Here is a 23367-nt window from a genome sequence, read left to right as displayed (position 1 = left end):
AGGAGGCTGACAAACAAGAGGGCCAAGAGGTGAGCACACAGCCGGCACCATGGGGGCACCGGAGCCGAGATAAGCAGTTTTAGTGGAGTGGAAGCACTGAGCCCACCCAGAGTGGGAGGAAGAAAAACGGAACGTGACATTTTTGTTAGGGCTTAATTTAGACAACTCTCCTGAGATGTTCTTCTGTGAAGGGTAACATAGAGATGGGCAGTAACTAACAGGGAAGAGACCAAAGCAGGAGGTTTTATTTTTTTAAAGATTTTTATTTATTTGACAGAGAGAGAGACAGTGAGAAAAGGAACACAAGCAGGGGGAGTGGGTGAGGGAGAAGCAGGCTTCCCGATGAGAAGAGAGCCAAATGCGGGGCTAGATCCCAGCACCCCGGGATCATGACTCGAGCTGAAGGCAGACACTTAACCACTGAGCCACCCAGGCGCTCTGAAAGCAGGAGGTTTTAAAGAAAAATCCTAAAGGGCATCTAACATGCTGACAGCATGATTACCAAGAGGAAGATGGCCAAAAGAATCATCGTGGGGGCGAAGACATGGAGAAGTCATGGAAAGAAGAGACAGGATTCAGGGGACAGGTGGAGGAAGTGACCTTCTGTGGAAGCAGGGCTATTTTACCCAGGAGGAAAGGCGGGGAAGGAGAGCACATGCCAAGTCACGTGGCTGTTATGGTGCAAGAGAAGGGATTTCTCACCTCATTGTTTTTATTTCTGTCACAGAGTTGGGGGCAAGGTGATTATGAGAAATGGAGAAGAGTCGTGAAGAGAAAAGAAGGTGTCAAGCAGCAATTCTAGGGGACAGGAGAGGAAACAGACAAGGAAGGTGTATGAGGATTGCTCGGTAGTCACATGTGATGAAAGACAGGACCAGGGGAGTGGATGAGGAAGGTGGAGGGAAGTAGAGACTGAGCTTCAAAAAGGCTAGGAAATGGCCCCAGGTCACACCACTAATGAGCAGAAAGGCGGGGATTCACACCGAGGTCCGAGTGACTTCACACTCCATGCTCTTTCCACGCTGCAAGTCCCTCCGGAACAATCCATCGACCAGTACAAAGACAAAGCTGCAGGTAAAGTGCATCTATGAAGATTCGTTGAGCCCCACAAACGTCTGACTGCCATGGGACCCTGACTTTGTGATGACCTATGAGGAATCTAGGAGGACGCTTCAGTATTTCACCCTTCCCAAGGCCCAGGGATGTCATCCCAACCCTCCCTTTCTCCTCTGAATTACCAGCGACTGGCTTGTCGGCCTATCTCCAGTCTCTAGCGCCCCCCAACCATCTTCCCGAATGCTCAACTCGGTCTCCGTGAAATTCAGATGAGGTCTTCCACTGCACAAAACCCTACACAGCACCACACACAAGACTCTTCCTCTTGGTTGGGCCTCATTCCCCTGGCCTCCCGCACAGCTGGTGCTGCAGCCTTGGTAGGGACCATTCCACAACCCTGACAGCCCTTACCATGCTTCTACGCCTTTAGGCATGCCGGGGCTCTCCTCGACATGACTGGCCTCGGCCCTGGTTCACGCGACACTCTCCCATTTATCCAGTTCCAGTCCCTTCCCCAGGAGAGCTTTCCTTCTCCACCTCTCCTTCATCACCTCCACTGTTCTCAGACAACTGCTACGGGGGTTTTGGCCATTCCGCGTTAGAATTCTCTTTGCCTATTTCTCTCCTTATCTTCCACATCGTAGCACATCTCCCTCTCGTACTAGGTGCTCAAATCCTGTGTTGAATGCTGAATGAGAATGAATTTAGCTGTTCAATACTGAAGGTGATGAAGTGAGCTGAACTGCTTTGAGTGGGATTCAGTGTCTCACACCGCATTTATCACGTTCCCAAGGGATGTCAGAGGGATACAGAATCCAATTGTTTGCATCCATGGCATCTTTCACAACCTGCTCTGAAACCCAACATTTCGAGATGGCTTTCAAAGTCAGATGTTACTGAACAAGCTTACTACATAAACGGTTTATACATTATGCAGATGAAACCTAAACAGCCTGACGGGGCCGCTGGAGATCACGGGCTGAGACCATACGGAAGGAGGTGGGCTGGGGGCCAGAAGGTGTCTGTAGGAGCTGTGATGGCTTAGCCGTCCAGGAACAACCAGTCTGATCTCTTTAGAGACGCCAGGAGCCTGCCAGCTCTCACTCCCCGAACGCTGTACGTGCTACACAGTGTTTGTATCTGCTGTGGCCAAAGAGAACCACTCACTCCTCCACCCGCATGACACAGATGGTACAGATGGGAATGTGCTTCCTCATGACAATGTGCAATTATGCCCAGTTCTCCAGCTATAACAATTACCAGGAGAGAAAACCCCAGGGAAGGAAACAGTCCTGGCCGAGAACACCCTTGCACGCTGGCACACACCACTAAGTTCTCCCAAGGGTGGCCCCTGGAGTCATGGCCCCTGACCCCTTTCACAGTCCCTCCTAGAACCCATAAGGTGAAAAGCATTTGGTGAGGTAGGACATAAGGCAATCAACAAATGGGATACATTTAAGTAAGAAAATAGCAAGGCTTTATTCTTCTTCTTCTTCTTCTTTTTTTTTTTTTTTTTAATAAAGACAGCCCCATTGTCGGCTATACACAGTTCCCATGAGTCAGTAAGACTTCCCTGCTTCAGACTGCCATAATGCCAAAACAGATCATAATGTCAAAGAACAAAGAGCAAAGGGAACGGGGTAATGCTTTCATCTTCAAAGCAATAAAATGCAAAATAAGACAACAATTAAATGGACGTAATTAATGCTGGATATTCCCACTGGGGAAAGACCAGGGGACTTTCAATCCATCAGTATTTGGATACAATAACAATTCCGTGTCCATTGGGATACGTATTCCGTTAGACTGAGCCACCCTCGCTCCTCTCCCTGGCTCTCCCCTCTCGGGTACAACAGTCTGGATCAGACAAAGCTGCAGCCAGGAGCTTCTGCTTCGGAGTCCACCGACACAAGCAGGGGGCAATGTCTTGGAAGACCAGATAACTGGGCTTTGGTGAGGCACCTATGTGCAGCAGTGTCGCATATGGAAGTTGACAACATACTCAGCATTAGTCCTCTGCACTGAAATAGCAAAAGGCTCAAAAGGGTGAAAGGTGAAGGCAACAAGGCGTCGCACGGTGTGGTTGATGGGGCGGCCCAGTAAGCCTGCCTGGATCTCAAACTTGAGCAGACCAGAGTCCCGGGCATAGAACCTATACAGAAGAAGGAGAGAAAGAGAAGATGGTACAGAGAGTCACGACCATCTTGTAATCTGCACAGCACGAGGACGCGGCAACTCATCTAATCCTACCATATCGCCTTTTACATCGGCCCCAGGTTATCAGAAATGCAAAACCACCTTTGTCTGAGCAGCTCGTTTTATGGCCAGGGGGACTATGAATTTTCCTGAGCTGTCCTGAGTCACTGGGTCATCTCTTTCCCAAAATGACCCTCAGTTAAAGCCTTAACTACAGCCACACCTTTTCCAGAAAAACTGCCCCAAGACTGCCTAGGCTAGGGCTAGAAATGAAATGCAAGCCACATGAATACTTTTAAATTTCCAGGTAGGCACATTAAAAAAGGTAAGAAGAGAAAGGTGAAATTAATTTTAGTGATATATTTTTTATTTAACCCAATACTGGTATCCAAAATATTATTTCCACCTGTAATCCAGGTAAAAAAATATTAATGAGGTATTTCACATTCCTTTTTTTGTTGTATTAAGCCTTTGAAATCAGATGTGTGACACACGAGCACGTCTCAGCATGGACTAGTCACATTTTAAGTGCTCAACCACATGTGGTGAGTGGCTATACCCAGGAAAGCGCAGATCTTGGCCCGTGTTTGAGTTTTTCATTTTTAAGAAAAAATTCTCTTGGAAGGCTCTTTTTCACACACAAAAACAAAATACTAAGTAGTTTTTCATTTTTCAACTAATACTTCCATTCATCCCCACAATTAAAGACATTTTCCCATACACATGATAAACATCTTCGGGTATGGGGAACTAGAGATATTCAGTGGGGCTGGGGCTGAACGAGGTAGAGGAAGTCCTAGAAAATGAAGTGCTCTGAATTACGAAGCTCTATGACTTCCCTTTTGGAAAGCAAACATATGGTAGACATAAAGATATTCATAGCCTCTGACTCAATAATCCCACTTCCACGAATTTGTATCCTCAGAACTTAATTTAAAGGGAGGACATAGTGATATGAATAAAGATGGCAACTCTAGCACAGCTCCAATGTAAAAATGCAAGCCAGAATAAAGGTTCAGTGACGGGACTACTTCAGTCAACTGTGGTACATCTAACTGAGGGAGTGACAGGCCATCATTGGATGGGAACTCTGAGGACTACGGAATAACATCAAGAAACGTTTCTAAAATAAAAGCAGGCTTCACAGGACAATGCTAACCAGGACTACAACAACATACATGTGAACATGCGTCCTGACAAAGACTAGAATGGAACACACAGTACAGGTGTTCAAGTCATGGCATCTCCTCTTCTAATGCCTTTCATAGCCTCACATTTCTCACTTTAAATTAAAAGTAAGTGAAAAACCCTTCTGGTCAGAGGCAATAGCCATTTCCAAATTGTAACTTAGGTTACTCCCTTTTCGTTTTAGAAAAACAAGTCAGAAAGGAGAGGAATGGATCTCATGCTACCTTGACAATATCAAATGAGGCCCATGATAGGCTTTTCTGTGTGAAAACCACATTCACCTCACCCACACATTCTCCAACACACAAAGAGCTTATAAGGTAAAGTGAGTTGTTTGAGCTTCTAAATCGAACTATCAGTTCACAGGAAATGTACACGAATGAGAAAAATTGTAAGCACTACTCCGGGGATGCACGAGCAGACTCCAAATGTGGGCAATACTACGGGACAATTTCACTGCAAGGAAGGTAAGAGGGAAGCAGAACCTTCAGAATAAAATGGATTTAAGGGAGTAGCAACTAATGCCATGTGTAAACCTTGTTTAGATCCTGATAGGAACAAATGGAACCATAAAAAGAATATTTACAAGACAACGGGAAAATGTGAAAACTAGGTACTTGGTGGTCGTCTTAGGACAGAGTAATGGTATGGAGGATATATTTTTCTAAGTCTTTATCTTTTAGAAATTCATGCTGAAATATATATGAGTAAAAAATGCTATAAAATCTGAGATTTGCTTCAGAAAAATCAAGAGTGGCAGTTTGGTGGGGTGTGGGGGTAGAAAGAGATGACAACATTGACCATGGACCTGATAACTGTTAAAACTGGGTGGCTGGTACGTGCAGGTTCATTATACTCTTCCACATTTTATATGTTTAAAGCTTTCTAGAATTGAAAAAAAAAAAAAATCAACTGGTTTTTGGAACTTGACTACAACTTCCTAAAGGAAATACTATGAGTGATGATTAACTGTTCAGAATGTGTTACACAAGTCTATTTAGCACAGAATGAAGCTGGACAGTGAAACTCTACCTAATACTGCTTCCATGTGAAAAAGGCCTTCCACTCTCCAGCTAAGGGTTCCAGAACACCCCTCCGCTGAAATCCCCCCACGGGTGGTGATGGTACCAGTCCCTCTCCCTAGTATCTAACACAGCACACAAAACACAAGCTCCCCACATGGAGAAAACGGGGCGGGGGGGGGGGTGGTCTGTGGAGTGGAAGTCTGTGAGGGAAGGACTGGCTTAGTTTTCCAGGTTCTAGCAATAACACAGTAGTCCACATTCTAAAATTTCTCATGTGAGAATGCATGTGTTTCTCCAAAACCTGCCTGTTTCCCAAATTATCTCTGCTATCTTTTCTACTAGGTAACATGAGGGGATAAAATAATTTGAGTGAAATAAAATTAGAAAGTCTCAACTATAAAGACTATTATGAAACGGTATGTGGTTTCCTACCCTGGGTACCTTTAAAGGGGAACAACACTTACCTGAATTGGATGTTTTGATGAGAAGCAAAGAGCAGAACTACTTAATGTATGAGACTAGTACCGACATGATCAAAAGCACTCACCACATTATAAAAACAGCCTGTCCTTCCAAACAACCCATGAGTCCCAGTGGGCATGGTCGCAGTGAAATGAGGTTCAAGGGGAGACAGAGAGAGAGAGAGAGAGAAAGAGAGAGAAGGCCATCTTTAGCCCGTGGGCAGTTAGCCACTGGAGCAGTGATCGTGTACCTGATAGGATGATCTCCACAAGTCTTGGGTCTCTCCATGACAGACACCCACTTGTCATCGTAGCTGAAGAGAGACAAATCGAGGTAGGGGCTCCCGCTGTAAGACTGAGCACTGATGGGGAGCTGACCCAGCAGCCGGCGCACTGCCTCTGTGTGCCCTCCATACTTGGCATTTACAATAGTGTCTTTAAACCTAAAACAAAGCACCAGGGAGGAAGGCTGCATTAGCAGGCACGCAAAGCTGCCTTGGAGCTCAGATCGATAAAACATGTCTAAAAACAACTCATTCTGTAAACAGAAATCCAGATAATGAAGGACGTCAGGACTCCCACACATCACAAGTCTGCCTGGCTACAAACATTCTCAAAAACCAGAAAACAGAACTTGAAGTAAGAACACTGAATCACTTTAGAAAAGTTAACACAGACTCTCTAAACAAGTTTCCAATGAGGTAACTATTCTATGACAACACTTCTACTCAAATCTACTTCCCCAAACAGCAGTCTCAGCTTGCATTAAAAAGGAGCTACAGAGAGCAGGGAATGCATGGAAATGAGGAGCCTCTCTCCAACTTCTTGGGATCAGTTGTAAGTCAACTTTCATCAAAACTTTCGAAAAAACACTCATCCCTTGTTTCAAGTCTGGGGGCTCGCTGCCTGTACTCCCACAAAAACATCGGTACCTAAAGAATAGTAACATGGACACAGAGTCACAAATCTCATTTACTTTGAGTAATAGTAACAACGGAGCAATTACTCACAACTGCCAAGAATACTAAATTTAATACCCTTTGACCAAGTATTTCCACTCTTCTAGAAATTTACCCTAAGGAAGCAATCCCACACGCAGAAAAATCTCTGTGCACATTCAATACAGTATTGTTTATGATAATGAAAAACTGACAGAAAATTAAAAACCTAATGGAAAACTACAATATCCAAGGATTACATGGTTACAGAGGAAATGTTTATCATAATGGTAAGTAAAAGAAACAGGCTACAGTCTGTACCCACAGTATGATTAAAAAAACAAAGAAAAAGGGGCGCCTAGGTGGCTCAATCAGTTAAGCATCTGCCTTTGGCTCAGGGCATGATCTTAAAAAAAAAAAAAATTAGGCCTAAAAAAAGACGTAGAAATGTATCTAAATGATAATTGCATTTGTGTGATCATTTTGATTTTTTTTCTTCTTTTTCACTGTCCCATTGTTTCTTAGAAAAAACGTCAACTATCAGTAATGCAGTTTTAAAAATCTCTGTATCAATCTCTGCATATCATATATTTTTTAAAGATTTTATTTATTTGACAGAGAGACAGCGAGAGAGGGAACACGAAAGGGGGGAGTGGGAGAGGGAGAAGCAAGCTTCCTGCTGAGCCAGGAACCCCATGTGGGGATCGATCCCAGGATGCTGGGATCACCACCTGAGCCGAAGGGAGATGCTTAACAACTGAGTCACCCAGGCAGACGCCCCTATCATACGATTTAAAACTTAAAGGGAAATAATTTTTTTAGTCCAGGGAGAAAATAGAAATGGGATCGGATTTTTGCCTTCACCATTAACCTGTGATGCTGGAAGGACATCAACAGATCTCAGTTTCCCCCGAAGAAAGCTTAGCTCTCGATACTGCTTTTCCGTTACTCCTCTTGACAGTAATTTTCACAGCCTCAGTGTGAATCACAAAATTAAATCTTGGGCCAAAGAGAACTTCTTTCTTTCCCTTTTGAATGGGCTAAAATCAAAGACTCTGGGTTCTCGGGTTTGCAGCTCCTTTCCAGCCGAAGTCTAGTACTACCTTTCATAATCCACACTCTGCCTTGCCTGGCTCACTGGCTTCAGATGCTGGGGGCTGGCCTACGGCTGCATGACGATCCTAAGTCACAGCCTCCACGACGGTTTCTTGGCTGAAGCAGCTCGTCTTCCCCAGCGGCACCACTGGCTCCACTCTCCGGGCTTTCCACTGACAAAAGGATGAAGCAGTTATCCCTGGGACGTCTTCTGGCGTTTAACTCCTGGTTCACTGTCACTCTGCCCAGTTATGCCTCTCCCAGTTCACGGGACTTCTAAATTCACAGAGATTATCCTTCCAGCACTATGGCCTCCTAGGTCCTGAACCTCCAGTACTAGGTCCCACAACCTCTCCTGCACTTAATCAATTCTTCCCCACCTTTTCCTAAACCATCAGTTCCCCCCGAACTACAGTTTCAGACTACTTCCTGTACCATACTTTTGTGGTTTATGTGGAAAATACAATTTCCAGAGGCTTCCTTAGAAAAGGTACATGAGAGGCAATTTTGTTTGAGAACTTTCATGTCTGAAAATGTCTTATTCCAACTTATTGGATATAAAGTTCTAGACTGGAAATCATTTTTTTCACAGAATTCTGGAGGCACGATTTTACTGGCTTCAAGCTTTCAGTGTTATTACTTCTAAGTCCAACACTATTTGATGACTTATTTTTTACCATGTGAAATATATGTTCTTTCTGCAAGTTTTTACCATCTTCTCTTTATCCCCAATGTTCCCAAACCTCATTTTAAAAGATTTATTTATTTGTGAGAGAGAGAGAAAGCGTGAGTAGAGAGGGGCAGAGGGAGAAAGAGAATCCTAACAGGTTCCACATGGAACCCAATGTGGGGCTTGATCCCATAACCCCAAGAACATGACTTGAGCCAAAATCAAGAGTTGGATACCCAAATGACTGAGCTGTCTAGGTGTCCCCGCAATGTTCCAAAATTTTATGATGATATGCCTCGGTATGGGTCTTTTTTTATGAGGCACTTGATGGAGCTAGATAATTATTTATCTGGGGACATGAGCCATGTTTTGCAGCACTTGCCAATTTCTGTGCTGTAAATCCTCCTGCTGTAAAAGGTACTTCTAGGTAACTTTTAGATCAACTTCAAGGTACCAAGGTGACACTGCTGAATGTGGAGCTGTCACAAGATGAGCAGTAGTAGCACATCACCAGGTAATACTTTCATCATACAGATAAAACAGATACAAATACACTCAAAAACGTAAGTAGTAAAATAACTACAAAATATTTTTAAATTAAAGACAAGATTTTTTGGAAAGATTTTATTTGAGAGAGAGCAAAAGAGAGAGAACATGAGCAGGGGAGGAAAAGAGGGAAAGGGAGAAGCAGACTCCCCACTGAGCAGGGCACCCGACATGGGGCTCAATTATAGGACTCCAGGATCATGACCTGAGCCAAAGGCAGATGCTTAACTGAATGAGCCACGCAGGCACCCCCAAAATAATTAGTTTTCAATAATGACCACATTTAGCAATAGCTTGCAAAAATTCCTGAAAGCTTAACAAACAGACTCTCATGAGCCAGCCTGAGCCAATCCTAGCACACCACTGAAAGGTCCTGCAAATTTCGAAATTGATGTTCTTCAGGCCTGGAAAACTATATTTACATTATTTCCTTCCTATCATTTTCTCTACTGCGCCTTGTGGAAATAACCAGATATTGGATGTCCTCGGCAAATTCTCTTAATTTCTTTTCTTCATTTCTCTCCCATTTTCCTATTTTTTATCAGTTTACTCTATTTTTTTGGAGAATTCCTCAACTCTTCCTAACAAAATTTAAGTTTCTGTTCTAGGAATGTTTCTTTTTTATAGCATCAATTATTTCAGTGATTGCAGTGTTATTCCTTTATTCTTTCTACTGTTTGTTTTATTTTGGTCTCTTTCAAAATAAAGATTTTCCTTAAGTAACTCACGAACCTTGGTGTCCCATTTTACTTGAACATTCATCTAACCTATAATAGATCCACATTCATTTATTTTTACTAAAAGATGACTGGAGACTATAAAATTGATCATTTTAGAGCCCTGTGTTCACAAGAAATAAAAAATAATTCCAACTTATATAAACATTATATTTTCAATATAATGACAAGATGCTTAATGAAATGTTACATTATGATACAGTTCTGTGGGGGAGATAAAACAGATATATGAATTTGAACATAAAAAGAAACAATGTAGGGGCCTGCCTGGGTGGCTCAGTGGGTTGAGCCTCTGCTATTGGCTCAGGTCATGAACTCAGAGTCCTGGGATCGAGCCCCCGCATGCATCAGGCTCTGCTCCTCGGGGAGCCTGCTTCACCCCCCCCCCCCCCGCCTCTCTGCCTGCCTCTCTGCCTACTTGTGATCTCTGTCAAATAAATAAAGTCTTTAAAAAAAAAAAAAGAGGAAACAATGTAAAATTTCAAAGAGTACTGGTATAATCTGCTCCCTCTTTTATATCAAATACTGAATACCAAACTACTATGGCATCTGGATTCCCCAGGTTATGTTTAAAAGCATTGAGTTGGAGCACCTGGGTGGCTCAGTGGGTTAAGCATCTGCCTTCAACTCAGGTCAAGATCCCAGGGTCCTGGGATGGAACCCTGCATCTGCCTCCGTGCCCAGCAGGAAGCATGCTTTTCCCTCCTCCCTCTGCCTGCCTCTTCCCCTGCTGTGCTCTTGCTTTCTCTGTCAAATGAATAAATAAAACTTTTAATTAATTAATTAATTAATTAAAATAAAAGTGCCGGGTTATACATCATCAACTTATGCAATGTTATATGCCAGTTTGAGAGAGAGATCATGACCCACAGTGACAGCAGACACTGAACCAACTGAGCCACCCAGGTAGTGATATATAATTCTCAATATAATTGGCTAGGGAAAAAAGACCTGTAATAATTTTATCTTAAAAACCAATTTTTTTAAAAAAAGATTTTATTTATTTATTTGACAGAGAAAGACATAGCAAGAGAGAGAACACAAGCAGGGGGAGTGGGAGAGGGAGAAGCAGGTTTCCCGTGGAGCAGGGAGCCCGATGTTGGGCTCGATCCCAGGACTCCAGGATCATGACCTGAGCCAAAGGCAGACGCTTAACAACTAAGCCACCCGGCGCCCCTAAAAACCAATATTAAATATACACTGAAAATTGCATTTTCTGCAATTATTACAACTTACCAGCAAAAGAATTTTAAGATCAACTAAAAAATTGAAGCATGAGGGTATCTGCAGTTGTCAAAATCTTCCAGTGGTATGATACAAAACTCCGAGGATCACAAAGCTGGAACTCCGCCTTTCTTTTCAACTTTTATTTTCTCCTCCTGAGACTTCCTACAATTCACTTAATTCTAGATGCATTCTGAAAGAACTCTCAAAAAACAGCCTCCTCTAATTACTGGGTGAGTTCATTCCTTCAACAAACACCTAATAAGCTTCTTCCACATGAAAGACACTAGCCTGGGTGCTACAGGTACAGCAGTGAATGTAACAGACTAAAATCCCTACCCTCATGGGAGTTTACCTTCCAGTGACTTTTATACTTTCTCTCAGCCAGCTGTACCCAACTTTGTAATCAGTTGATAATGATCTGCCTGATTTTAAAGCTCACTTAAAAGAAAATTCAGGGATGCCTGGGTGGCTCAGTCAGTTCAGTGTCCGCTGTCGCCACGGGTCATGAACTCAAGAGTTCTGAGATCGAGTCCTGGTTCAGGCTCCTGCTTGGTGGGGAGACTGCTTCTCCCTCTCTGCCTCCTCTGCCTGCTCTGCCCTGCCACTTCCCCTGCTTTGCTCTCTCTCTGACAAATAAGTAGATAAAATCTTTTTAAAAAAGAAGAAGGAAAAAAGTCAGTGGCATCTTGGTTTTGGCTCAGGTCCTGATCTCAGGGTTGTGGGATCCAGCCTCTCACTGGGCTCCACACTCAGTGTAAAGTCTGCTTAAGAGTCTCTCTCTCCCTTTGCCCCTCCACCACACTCAAATTAAATAAATCTTTAAAAAAATAATAAAAAAAAAGAAGAAGAAAATACACTCCAAGATGAAAAAAGCGAATTCTGATCCAGGTCCTGCCTCCAAAAATCCTTCTATACTGAAAAGAAATGCTTGTAAGGTGGAAAGTTTGTGTGAACCAGAGAAAAAGGAAAAGGCAAGTAACTTGTCTGAAAACCAATATCCATCTATTTCTAACTGAGTACTACCCTTTTATATAAAGATGAGGCCACTACATTAGTGTATTTTTGTTCATTTTTTCCAGCGGCAGTAATGCTTACTCTGAGTCATCTGTTCACTCTGGTCTGACCTATCTTGAAACCTAAAGCAGATATTTTCCCTAACTGTCTAGAGTTGGGGGAGCAATTTAGTATGTGGTGTCCAATAAGGCACTGACTGACTAGAGTAGGATTCAGCTGGGGCCAACGGCCCAAGGTAACCATTCATTTCACAATAATGTACTCAGATAATTACATCTGAAACTGGTTCACGGGAAGACCTGGCTGATGGGGGGTATTAATTTAGGGTGAGCCAGCTGTTGGTGGAGGGACTCTAAGTATGAGTATCTGAAGGTCTCTTCTTTGGGTTGGTTAGTTTCCCAAGGAAAAAATCTAGAATATCCTCCCTGAGGAGTATAAGCCTGGCTGTCCAGTCTCATAAAGGGGACAGGAATCTCACCTTCAGTTCTGTTGGTTTTCACTTAATTCTTGTTTTTATCATGACGAATCTCATCCCTACCTCCACTGTGCCTCATGAACATGAAACCAGAGCCTACATGGTTCAGTTTCTCCAGTGAATAAAGCTCCAGCCTTCTGATGCGGTGGTGAAGAGACAGGCTTAGAGAAGGGGGCTAGAGGGCCTGGTTACTTCTTTCCAGACCCTCACCCAATCCTCCTATTGAAGCCTACCCATCAGAGGTATCTTCAGACGTACCTAGGGCTTCCAATTCCCCAACCCCTTCCAGATTTCTCTGGCAAGGCAAGTTGTTTCTTGATGGCTGAACTCTTTAGTCTTAAGCTTTTGTTCTCTGAAGTGTGCCAAGTTGGTGTCAAGTTACTGGTGATCAATTAGCTTCTCAGCTCCCAGCACCGATTCAGATTTCTCTCCCATTGATAATCATCTCCTGTCTCCAGTGCCTTTCCTCTCCCATTTTCTTTGGCTCTTGTGATATCTATACCTCTTCCTCCTTTATTGTCATTTTGGTAGGGTGACAGGATGGAGCAGAGATAAATGCACGTGTTCAACACATCATGTTTAACCAAAAGTTCTACAATTATTTCCCTGGTCATTCACTCAAAAAATACTTAAATGCTTGACAGTACATCATGAGCATACAGCAATAAATAATAAAGACGCGGTCTCTCTTTCTGCAGCTCTCACAGCTCTCCTTCCTCTAGGACGAATCAGAGATAACGCACAAGTAATTCCACAGGTGCTGACAGACAAGACAGAAGTTCAGGATGACCCGAGGGGTTACAACAGGCAGACCAAACCAAAGTGAGAAGGGCACAGAGAATACAGGAACGGTTTTTTGGAGGAAATGACTACTGGCCTAACACCGGTGAATTGGCTAAAGAAAAATTAACGCCAGTTAAGCCTGGTGGAAGAGCTTACCGGCGCTGGATCTGCCTTGCAAAATTGTTGCTGGAAGCTGAGCAGGGAAACTGGACTTCACTATGGAGGGTAGCATTACGGAAGAGGTCACAGAAGTTCTCAAAGAGCTCTAGAAGCTCATCTGATGTATTCTCAAACACGGCAATCACCTCTGTTGTCACCATATTGTATACCACGAAGAAAGATGCCTGCAGAAGAACAGAGAGACCTATGAGCCAGCTGGATATACTGCCATGCCTTGGAAGCTTACCACTTGGTTGAAAATTCCAACAAGTACAACAAGCAAACACTTCTGCTCCCACACTAGCTTAAAACATGGCTCCAGGTGGTTCTGGGAGAGGAGGAAGCCTAGATGCACTTCATCAATCAAGGGCCATCAGTCATGGCCAATACTGCAGGGTCTCCCACCACATCTGTGCTGTTAGGATTACTGAGCTAGCCTGCGTGTATGTGTAGAAAGGTTTCCAATCTTCCACTTCGGACTCTGCAAATTCAACACTTTTTCTTCCTAGTATTTATTCCTGACTTGTTCCCTAACCCAACCTGAAATAAAAAGCACTTTTTTAAAATGCCAGATTTAATTTTCCTCCCTGCTGAGAAAGTGATTGGTAGCTGTAGCCGCCTGTTGACAAATTATTTTCTCTTGTATATGTACAGTTGAAAGTTCAATATAGGGACATTTATTTTTCCTCTTAAGATTTCTATCATGCAGAGAGACACTGTGTCCTAAAACTGCCCAGGCAAGTTGCAACCAAGCAGGGAACTGCTGCTGAACAAATGAAAAATCAGGGAGGCATTTTCCTTTTCTTTCTTCGTAAATACTCTTTCGGCCAAGAGCATTTGGAAGATACATTCGAGATTTGTAGCAATTAAGATCAGAGGGGGGAACTGAAAAGCATTCAAATACCGTAGGTGGCAGAGTCACTACTTTCTCTGCCTTGGCCCCCAGGCAACCAGCCCTCTACACCACCAGTGCTGTGCCCTGCCTAACAAGAAAGCTGCAGGAATCCCTGGTTTTTGTCCCAATGAATGTGGCAATGTGAACCAATCTGCAAGCTTTCAACAGGACTCCAGAAGTTTTCAGAACGTTAGGATTAGTACTTCCCCCTCCTACAACGGAGTTAAAGTCATCAGTTCCTGGAGCCACATGGCCCACCTGTTTTACTACTCATCAGTCCTTCCCAGAGCTTTCATTACATGACTTTTGCGGTCACCTGGAAATTAAATATGGCTGGAAATTAAAGAGGCTGCAGAGTAACCTGAGAATAAGACTCATAATATTAGCAAGGCTTTGTGTGTAGATGCACTTTTCCTCATTAACCTTATTGGAACCTATCATATTAAACTGGGGAATGGGGCGGGAGGACAACTGGGGCAAACTGGGTTTAAAGTTACAAGCTCTGTAAGCAAAACAGTGAGCACCAGTACTGCGTCTAGCCACAATTTATGAGAACTACCAGAAATAAGTGGGTCATGTTTTAGCAAAGGGAAGAAGGATAATCTCAAATGTGGCTATCAGAGACAATTTATTCCCTCCAAATGACAAAGGTAATTATAGCTCAAACCTAAATAAAAGATTGACTCATGTCCTTTCTATAGACCTGGACAACATTTTGACCCTATCAGGGCTCCACCAGGATGCACCATAATTACGTGAATATAAAATTATACAAACGTTACTAGCCTTTCCTCCGGGGCAGACTGGGAAATACAGAAGGGGACAGAAGTCAAGGGTGTCACTGCCAATCTTCTATGACACATAAGATGGACTAGACTCTCATATGCAATGGCTCAATGGGCAATTTCGTCATTAACAGGAAAGAAAATAACCCAGAAAATCTAATCTCCAACCATATTATTCCCACCACCCACCTTTTTTAGAATATACAACCTATGATTCGGAAGAAAGATACTGGAAAGCCTTTTACTGTGGACGGCTGGTAAGGTCTTAGGAACAGTCTCCTGCACAGTCTCTCTTAGAACCAAATGCAAGTCAGTGAGAGATACAAGACAGCCTTCTTTGTAGCTGACTGGTTTGCTCTCGATTCTGAATCCCCAAACTCCTATCTAAGGAGACATTCTGGAAACAGGAGAACAGGGGGCAAGAGTAGAGAAAGGTAGGTCTCTTACTCGACCAACACTAAAGTGGAGAGCTTCTCAAAGAGAAATGCCCCCAAACAGCCTGAATTTCAACATGGTGTTCCAACCCAAGAGTCTTGTGAGCTTTCTGTGCCCTTAACACCACTTGATTCCCATTTGTGGAACAGCTCTCTCCTCTCCAAGATCTTTTATCCAAACTGAAATACCCTAGGATCTGCAGTCCTGATGATTCACTTGGGAGATCAGAAGTATGGGCTTTCTTTTAATCTTTTCACTGCTCTACAGCCTATGGTCCAGCACATGGGCAAGGTCAGTGTAAAGTCATAAAACTTAACTGCCAGATGAACTTACTTATTAGTTACCTCCTAAGGATTCTGTGAAGAAGTATAATGAAATTAACCACTTAAGCAGGGAAGGCCAAATTTTTAGAAAATTTTTTGGCAGGGGTGGCACCTGGATGGCTCAGTCAATAAGTGTCTGCCTTCAGCTCAGGTCATGATCCCAGAGACCTGGGATCAAGTCCTACATCAGGCTCCCTGCTCAGTGGAGAGCCTGCTTCTCCCTCTCCCACTCCCCTGCTTGTGTTCCCTCTCTCGCTGTGTCTGTCAAATAAATAAATAAAATCTTTAAAAAAAAAAAAAGAAAAGAAAAATTTTTTGGTATGGTGGGCTCATTCTCATTCCTAGAACTAAAGCAGACCAACTAGCACAGTATCACAAAGTCAAGACCGGATTACCCACTTTGGCCGGATTAGTCCAAACTTTGACTTTGTAGCACTTGGGCTTCTTTCTCAAGAGAAGTGAAAATGCTCTGCAGGATAATTAGGGTACTAATCACGGAGCTGACCACTCTCGTGTCAATGACTTGAGATCTGGCTCCCATTTGTCCAAATACATACAGGTGGCCAGAGAAAATTGGAGCTATTTTAAGACTGAGGCCTAGGCTACCAAAAATTCAAGAGCATGGAAAATGGGAATTCCTGAGAGGCTGGCCATAGGCAAAGAGAGAAACCTTCCCACTTTCCCGAGGGGCTGGAGGCAATAAAGGGCCTGAGAGCACTTCACACCTGTGATGGGTCTGTGACCCGCAGGGTTACCACGTCCTCACTGGTGTACTTGATAAACAGATGGTTTTCATCCAGAAGCTGCATTTTCCACATGCGCAGCTGCCGCAGCTGATCAAAATATTGGAAGAAGCGCCTCTTGGCCATCGCACTCCCATCCTGCTCTGCCCGGCGCCACAGGTACACGAGCAGCCGGTGTTTCAGCGAGTTGATGAAAGGGTCTCTGAAAGGATTGGCCATGCCCGTCTGACTGTCCCGCTGCACCTCCGGGAAAACGGCCGACACCGTGAGAAGGTCATCCTCGTAGCAGAAGCGGCCAATGGTCCTCACATCAATGAAAGTGCCTTCAGGAGTCACCTGGAAGACGTGGATTGTCTGCTGCTGCACCGACAAGATGGCCAGGATGTTTTTGTACAAGTACAGCCCTTGGTTGTGCGACAGGACCACCTTGTCACACTTGAAGGTGCGGGTGTCGCACAGGCGGCCCGTGTGAAGGTCGATGATGTGAAGGGAATAGTCCTCTAGGGGGGACCGGGGGTTAGGGGTCACAGATTCACTATTCCGGTAAACCTCGTAAAAAGGGGGGTGCGGCTCATCCGGGAGGTAGGCAGCTGAGCCCACAATGACACAGCGGCAGTCATCGGTGAAGAGGCTGCACTCCCGGTTCAGGTGCTCCCCGTTGGCGGCCACGTTGGTAATATGCAGCAGGACAAAAAAGCGTTCAAAGAGCCGGCCACGGATGTTGACTGACCGCTGGTCGTTGCCATTGGACAGGATCTCCCCCTCAGAGCCCTGCAGTAAGTCCTCAGCTGCCTGGCAGCCCTGGTACTCATAGATCTCAAGAGAGGTCTGGTCTGAGGAGAAAGCAATAAAGTAGCGCCCATCAGGCGAGAATTTACGCAAGAAACACGGAGGCTTTTCAACATTGACGACCGTGAAGTTGGGGAAGACATTCTGGTGGAACACTCGGACCTGATGCCAGTGGGTGCCTGCCTTGCCTGAGCTGATTCGCCGCCGTTCCAAGCGGTGAATGACATTTTGGTTCTGGATTCTTCGAGGTTTGATGGTGGAAACATGATGATCCATTATCACATCTCTGCATGGAAAAGTGAAGAAGTCAAGAAAGCAAAACAAAATTGACCCAAACATAAATATCCAGAAGTCAAAGCGATTTTCCTCCTGATAGCCGGGACCTAAGAGCTCGCAGGGTGCCAGCGATCAGCACTTCTCCTTCCCAGATCGCAGTCAGAAAACAGTCCTGAGATTTCGGATTCTAAAAACAGGTTTGAAGGAAGGACCTAATTCACTAGGAACACCTTCAAAGCACTCTTAGCTGTTGGGAATATTCAACAGAATAAACACAGAAATACATCAAATTTGTTCAGTGTAAGAGTAACATCTTGTGCACGTTCATTAAAGAAATGTATTTACTAGCCCTTAAGATGTCCATACTACCTGGGGCACCTGCGTGGCTCATTTAGTTAAGTGGTTGCCTTCAGCTCAGGTCACAATCTCAGGGTTCTGCAGTCGACCCCACATTGGGCTCTCTGCTCAGTCAGCAGTGAATCTGCTTCTCCCTCTCCCCCCTCTGTGATCTCTCTCAAATAAATAAATAAAATCTTAAAAAAGCAGGGGGGATGTTCATACTACCTAAAGCAATCTATAAACTCAATGCAATCCCTAACAAAATCCCAACGGTGGTTTTTGAAAAAAAAATAGAAAAATTTATCCTAAAATGCACATGTAAACTCAAGGAACCCCAAACAGCCAAAATAATTTTGCAAAAGAACAAAGTTGGAAGACTCAGTCTTCCAGATTTCAAAACACATTACAAAGCCAAAGTAATTAAAAAAAAAATTGTGGTACTGGCATAAAAACAAATATACCAATGGAATAGAGTAGAGAATCCAGAAACAAACCCTCACAGATGTAAACCCAAGATTCAGGAAGTTCAGAGAACCCCAAATGCGATAAACCCAAAGAAATCCATGCCCAGACACACTATAGTCAAACTTAAAAACTAAAACACAAAGTAGAAATCTTAGAAGCAACCAGGTAGATGAGGTATATTACCTTGAGGGGAACAATTCAAATGTCTGGATTTCTTGAGAAACTATGGAGACCAGAAGGAAGCAGAACAACGGTTTTTTCAACTGTTGCCTCTAGGTCAACAATCAAATCTCAGCTAAAAATCAACTCTTCAGATTTTTCCCTATCTTCCCATTCATATCAACTCTCATTCTACCCTATTTTACTTCCTTTAGCCCTCATCATGTTTTGAAATTATCTCAATTACCTTACAAGTACCTGTCAGCACACACCAGCCCCAGGGGCCCTGCCCAACTCTAGGTGAATCCCACCACCTGGGGCAGTACCTGAGGCACAGTAAGGGCTCAGCAACATGGTAAATGAATGAATGGAGCAACATTCCAACAGGCGCCTCGAAGGATCAAGAATTCACTAGGCAAAATAAAAGAGGAGCACTTCAGAAAGAAGGAAGCTGTACTACCATACTTTGAAGACTACATATACTTTTAAAGTATTATTTGAACTTACTCAGAGTTGTTTTTTTTTCTTTTATTAGGAAATAATTATCGTGAAGAAAATACTAATGCAGGAGAGTAAGATGAAGCCAGATGTACAGAGAAATGTGTACCATGTAGACTTGAAGAACTGCCAAGCTTCTAATTTGGCCTTGATTTTTCCAAGCAAAGCAAAAAGGAAAAACCAATCAGTTACAGAATGTGCACAGCCAATAAGACAGAAACTTAACAGAGGCCTGGAAGAAGCACAGCTCTTCCCGGCACGGGAGTTTAAAAGCAATCCCTCTCCTAAGTTTTCTCAAAGGACCTAGGCATGATAGAGTGAGCAATGTTCTCCATACCCGAACAACAAATCCTGAATTTCACACAGCTACTCCTTGTTAAAAGTGACATTGTTGCTGTGGCTATTGTAATACAGCCTAAAAAACACACTATTAAGGTTTAAGCATTTCAAAATACCAAACAGCATACAAAACTGCCTCACTCAATCCCTGCCAAGGGTAACCCTGCCAACCTAAGATGAGGGCTGGAGTCAGGGTGACCGGAATGGGAAGACAAAAGCAGATAAGGCCCAGGCACGGGAGGACTAGGCACAAGACACCATCTAGCAAACAAACTGCTGAGTGGGATCAAGTATACTACAGCCGTTCAACTTAGAAAGAGCCACTGATCATACTAAGCAAAACAGATCCTTAATTCTAAGAAAACTGATGCACACTTTGTATAGCCCAATCTTAAATTCTCTGATTTGTCTTCTTAAGGGAAAGACACCAGGGGCGCCTGGGTGGCTCAGTTGGTTAAGCGACTGCCTTCGGCTCAGGTCATGATCCCAGAGTCCCAGGATCAAGTCCCCTATGGGGCTTCCAGCTCCATGGGGAGTCTGCTTCTCCTTCTGACCTTCTCCTCCTGTCTCGTGATCTCTCTCTCTCTCTCTCAAATAAATAAGTAAAATCTTAAAAAAAAAAAAAAAAAAAAAGGCAAAGACACCAGAAACTGGTATGAAAGGTGTGAGGGGGTAGGCTAAGTGGAGTTGAGGACCTGTTAACTTCAGCTCCAAATTACACAGAAAATCCTCACTGAATTTCCGAATACTTCTCTCAGCATGCACGCTCTCTCTCCCTCTCCCTCCACACACACTCTATTTCATATCACACAACTGTGATTTTTAGAGATATGGTGAAGTTATTTATGGCTTTTTCAACTTCTTCTCTTATTGTTCTGATTAAAAAAACAATACAGGCTCATAAAAATTCAAACACTGTAGAAAAAGTATGAAATGAAACTCCCTTTAGGGTGCCTGGGTGGCTCAGTCAGGCAAGCTCCTGCCTTTGGCTCAGGTCATAATCCTGGGGTCCTGAGATCGAGCCCCTTTGCGGGCTCCCTGCTCAGTGGGGAAGTCTGCTTCCCCCCCTGCCTCTCCACCTCGCTTGTGCTCTCTCTCTTATTCTCTCTCTCAGCAAAATTATTTCCAGAAAGAAAGAAAGAAAGTCAGTCCCTTCTAGTCAGGGTGAGAACTATTATAAAAAGAGTCAGAGTAACTGGTGTTATTTCCCCAAAAGCTGGCCCTCTCCCAGCTCCCCTAGACCAGTGAATGGCCCAGCTACTCTCCCACTTCTCGGGAACCAGTCACCTGACGTCTTCCTTGACACCTCTTTCCCTCGGCCCCTGATCAGTCATCAAACTCTGGAGGTTTTCTCTCCTACTAAATAGCCCTCTCATCTTCCACTTACCTCTATCACAACCTGCCGTACCCTTATCCCAACTTATAATCTCACGCCTGCGACACCGCATCAGCTTCCTACCTAAGCCCACTCCTTGCAACAGCCAATGATCTTTCCAAAAATGCTTTTGTGACCACACCCTTTCCACTACGGATTAAAAACAGGAAAGCATCTTCCCACTGCTCTTTATGATCAGAATCAAAATTTTTTAACACGACAGCCAGGTGCTCAAAGGTCTCAGCTCTGCCTCTCCAACCCCATCAGTTCCCACTAACTCCAACCACTTCTTCAACGGGGATCCCACCTCCTGCCTCGGAAGCTTGGCACCTGCTATTAACTGAAATCTAAAAAAGCTCTTCTGCTCCCGTTGCTAACTCCGATTTCAGACATCAACCTAATTATCTCCTCCTCAGAGAAGTCTTCAAATACCAACTAAAGAGCCACATCTCGCCTTCACAACACTGGTCATCCTTCAACTCTGTCTCTGCACTTCACTCCTACCTGTGGCACTAAGGGTGAGCTCCTGACCAGTACACATATTCTGCCCACCCCATCACCCTCCTGGACACAGCTTAAGCCTCCTTTCCTGTACGCTGGACCTGCCTCACGTCAAGTTCTTTGCCAACTCAGACATCCACAGGAGCTGTCCCCTCTGCCTAGGACGTCTTTCCCCGGGGCCCTCGCATAGTTTCTCAAGTTGCAGCCCAAGTGTCATCTCCTCTCTGATCTTTCTCTCTATCTACAGCAGGCCTCCATTACTTCTCCGTCTGTCTTCTCCATAGTAGCGGCCACAATGCGCGCACCTGCCTCTACCTGCACGGCTGTGTGCTTAATGACGGACTCCCCACTACACCGTACTCCCTAGACGGGAAGCAACCAGGTATGCTTCGGTCACCTCAGTGTTCTCAGTGCCCAGCAAGGGGACTGGCCCCTCGTACGCCTTCGGTACGTTATTTATGAATGAAAGAAGCAAGCCTGGCTGAATGGGGCCACTCGCTCCTCGTGTGGCACTAGGAGTCCTTTTCCCCTTGCTGCCTCTCAGCTTCCCCACAAGGGCTGGCGCACACACCCCTCAAGTCGCCGTGACGGCTTCCAAAGCGGTAAGGGGATACCAAGGGGCGGGCACACACCCCCAAGGGGGCGCCCCCGGAAAGAGAAGCCCGGGGCGGGGCCTCCATGGGAAGGGACCGCTCAGGGAGGGCGGGAGCCACGGGGCCTCGGCGTATTGCGGGGAGGGGGCCGCCCCACAGCGGGAACGCGGGAAGGCCTCGGGGAAGGCCTGACGGGTTTGGAAGCTGGGCCAAGAAAGGAGAAGTCCTCACCTGTACGGTCCTCGTTCAAAGGGCCGGGGAGAAGAACTCCCCGGCCTGCTCGGCACGCGCCTCCCCCAGCCCCGCCCCCGCCATGCCTCCGGCCCCGGCCCCCGCGGCTGTGAGCCCCCGCTTCCGCTTGCCACCGGAAGTGCGGTGCAGCGAGAAGGTGTGGGGAGAGCGCGGCGGCGTCAGCGCACACTGAGAGTGTTCCAGCGCACCCTGGTGTCCGGAGGGGGAATCGAAGCCACAGGAGCCCAGTAGCTGGGAGGGAAAAAATTAACCTAGAGCCCTAACGTGGGCATGTCAGTGATCTCTTAAGGTAATGCCGCTGAGCCTGCTGGACACGTTTGCAAAAACACAGATAAAAATTGTTTCACCTCTTGATTAGATGCGCCCTTCCATCGGCGGGGGATCGATCCGCCCTGTGTTGTCCGCTCCTGCGCAGTGAGCCCTTGGACCACCAGAATGTACCCCGCCCCCGCCCCGAACATTCTGCCCCAATACAGTTGCTGGCCCATAGTGGAAGTGCAGAAAAGCTTCTTGGGTTAACCTAGTCCCATAACCTTTACCGTCGGCCTCCTTCGGATCATTCAGTTCTCAGCGCATGTGACTGCTTCGGATTGTTCTCATTCCACTGCCACTTCATGCTACTTTTTGTTTTTTGGTTTTGTTTTTTTTAAGATTTTATCTATCTACTTGTCAGAGAGCGAGACAGAGAACACAGCAGGGGGAGCAGCAGGTAGAAGGAGAAGCAGGCTTCCTGCTGAGCAAGGGAGCCCAATGGGGGACTCGATCCCAGGACCCTGGGATCCTGACCCCAGACGAAAGCTGGCAGACGCTTAACCGACTGAGCTACCTAGGCGTCCCTCACGCTATTTTTTGTTAGCATTCATCACTATATGATATTACCCAGTGTGTGTGTGCGTGGGCATGCGCACAAGTGTCTTTGTTTTGTTCCCTTCCCCCTTCTAGAAAGTCAAGTCCGTGAGGGCAGGGATTTTGTCTTGTCCTCTATCTTCGCCTACAATAGGGTTTGGCATCTTGTCGGTGCTCTACAGTA

General features: G+C 45.0%; 1 protein-coding gene across 2 annotated transcripts; it reads right to left on the bottom strand.

Annotated features, from left to right (window-relative positions):
* Positions 1 to 282: 282 nt before the first annotated feature.
* Positions 283 to 22428, bottom strand: DET1 (DET1 partner of COP1 E3 ubiquitin ligase). 2 transcript variants are annotated; one of them, XM_059180033.1, is made up of 5 exons: positions 22317 to 22428; positions 16734 to 17826; positions 13568 to 13755; positions 6178 to 6369; positions 283 to 3208 (listed from the first exon to the last, which is right to left on the bottom strand). In XM_059180033.1, exons 2-5 carry the CDS (start codon positions 17814 to 17816, stop codon positions 3019 to 3021), a joined length of 1653 nt encoding a protein of 550 aa, XP_059036016.1. In that variant the 5' UTR covers positions 17817 to 17826; positions 22317 to 22428; the 3' UTR covers positions 283 to 3018. The 2 variants fall into 2 exon arrangements, 1 of the variants encoding a protein (XP_059036016.1); XR_009355279.1 differs by lacking the exon at positions 283 to 3208 and adding an exon at positions 7968 to 8132 and having other exon boundaries at positions 6239 to 6369; positions 22317 to 22403.
* Between the last annotated feature and the right edge of the window lie 939 nt (positions 22429 to 23367).

The sequence above is a fragment of the Mustela lutreola genome, chromosome 7, assembly GCF_030435805.1.
Source record: "Mustela lutreola isolate mMusLut2 chromosome 7, mMusLut2.pri, whole genome shotgun sequence".
NCBI classification, from domain to species: Eukaryota; Metazoa; Chordata; class Mammalia; order Carnivora; family Mustelidae; genus Mustela; species Mustela lutreola.
The sequence above is the reverse complement of the archived record's forward strand: the minus strand, read 5'-3'. Positions and strand labels throughout refer to the sequence as shown.

Coding starts and splice junctions, on each gene's coding strand:
- DET1 (XM_059180033.1), bottom strand. CDS start 17,816: ATGGATCATCATGTTTCCACCATCAAACCTCGAAGAATCCAGAACCAA. Junction 13,756..16,733: donor GGGTCACAGACCCATCACAG/GTGTGAAGTGCT, acceptor GTTCTTCTGCAG/GCATCTTTCTTCGTGGTATA. Junction 6,370..13,567: donor GCAAGGCAGATCCAGCGCCG/GTAAGCTCTTCC, acceptor GCTTTGTTTTAG/GTTTAAAGACACTATTGTAA.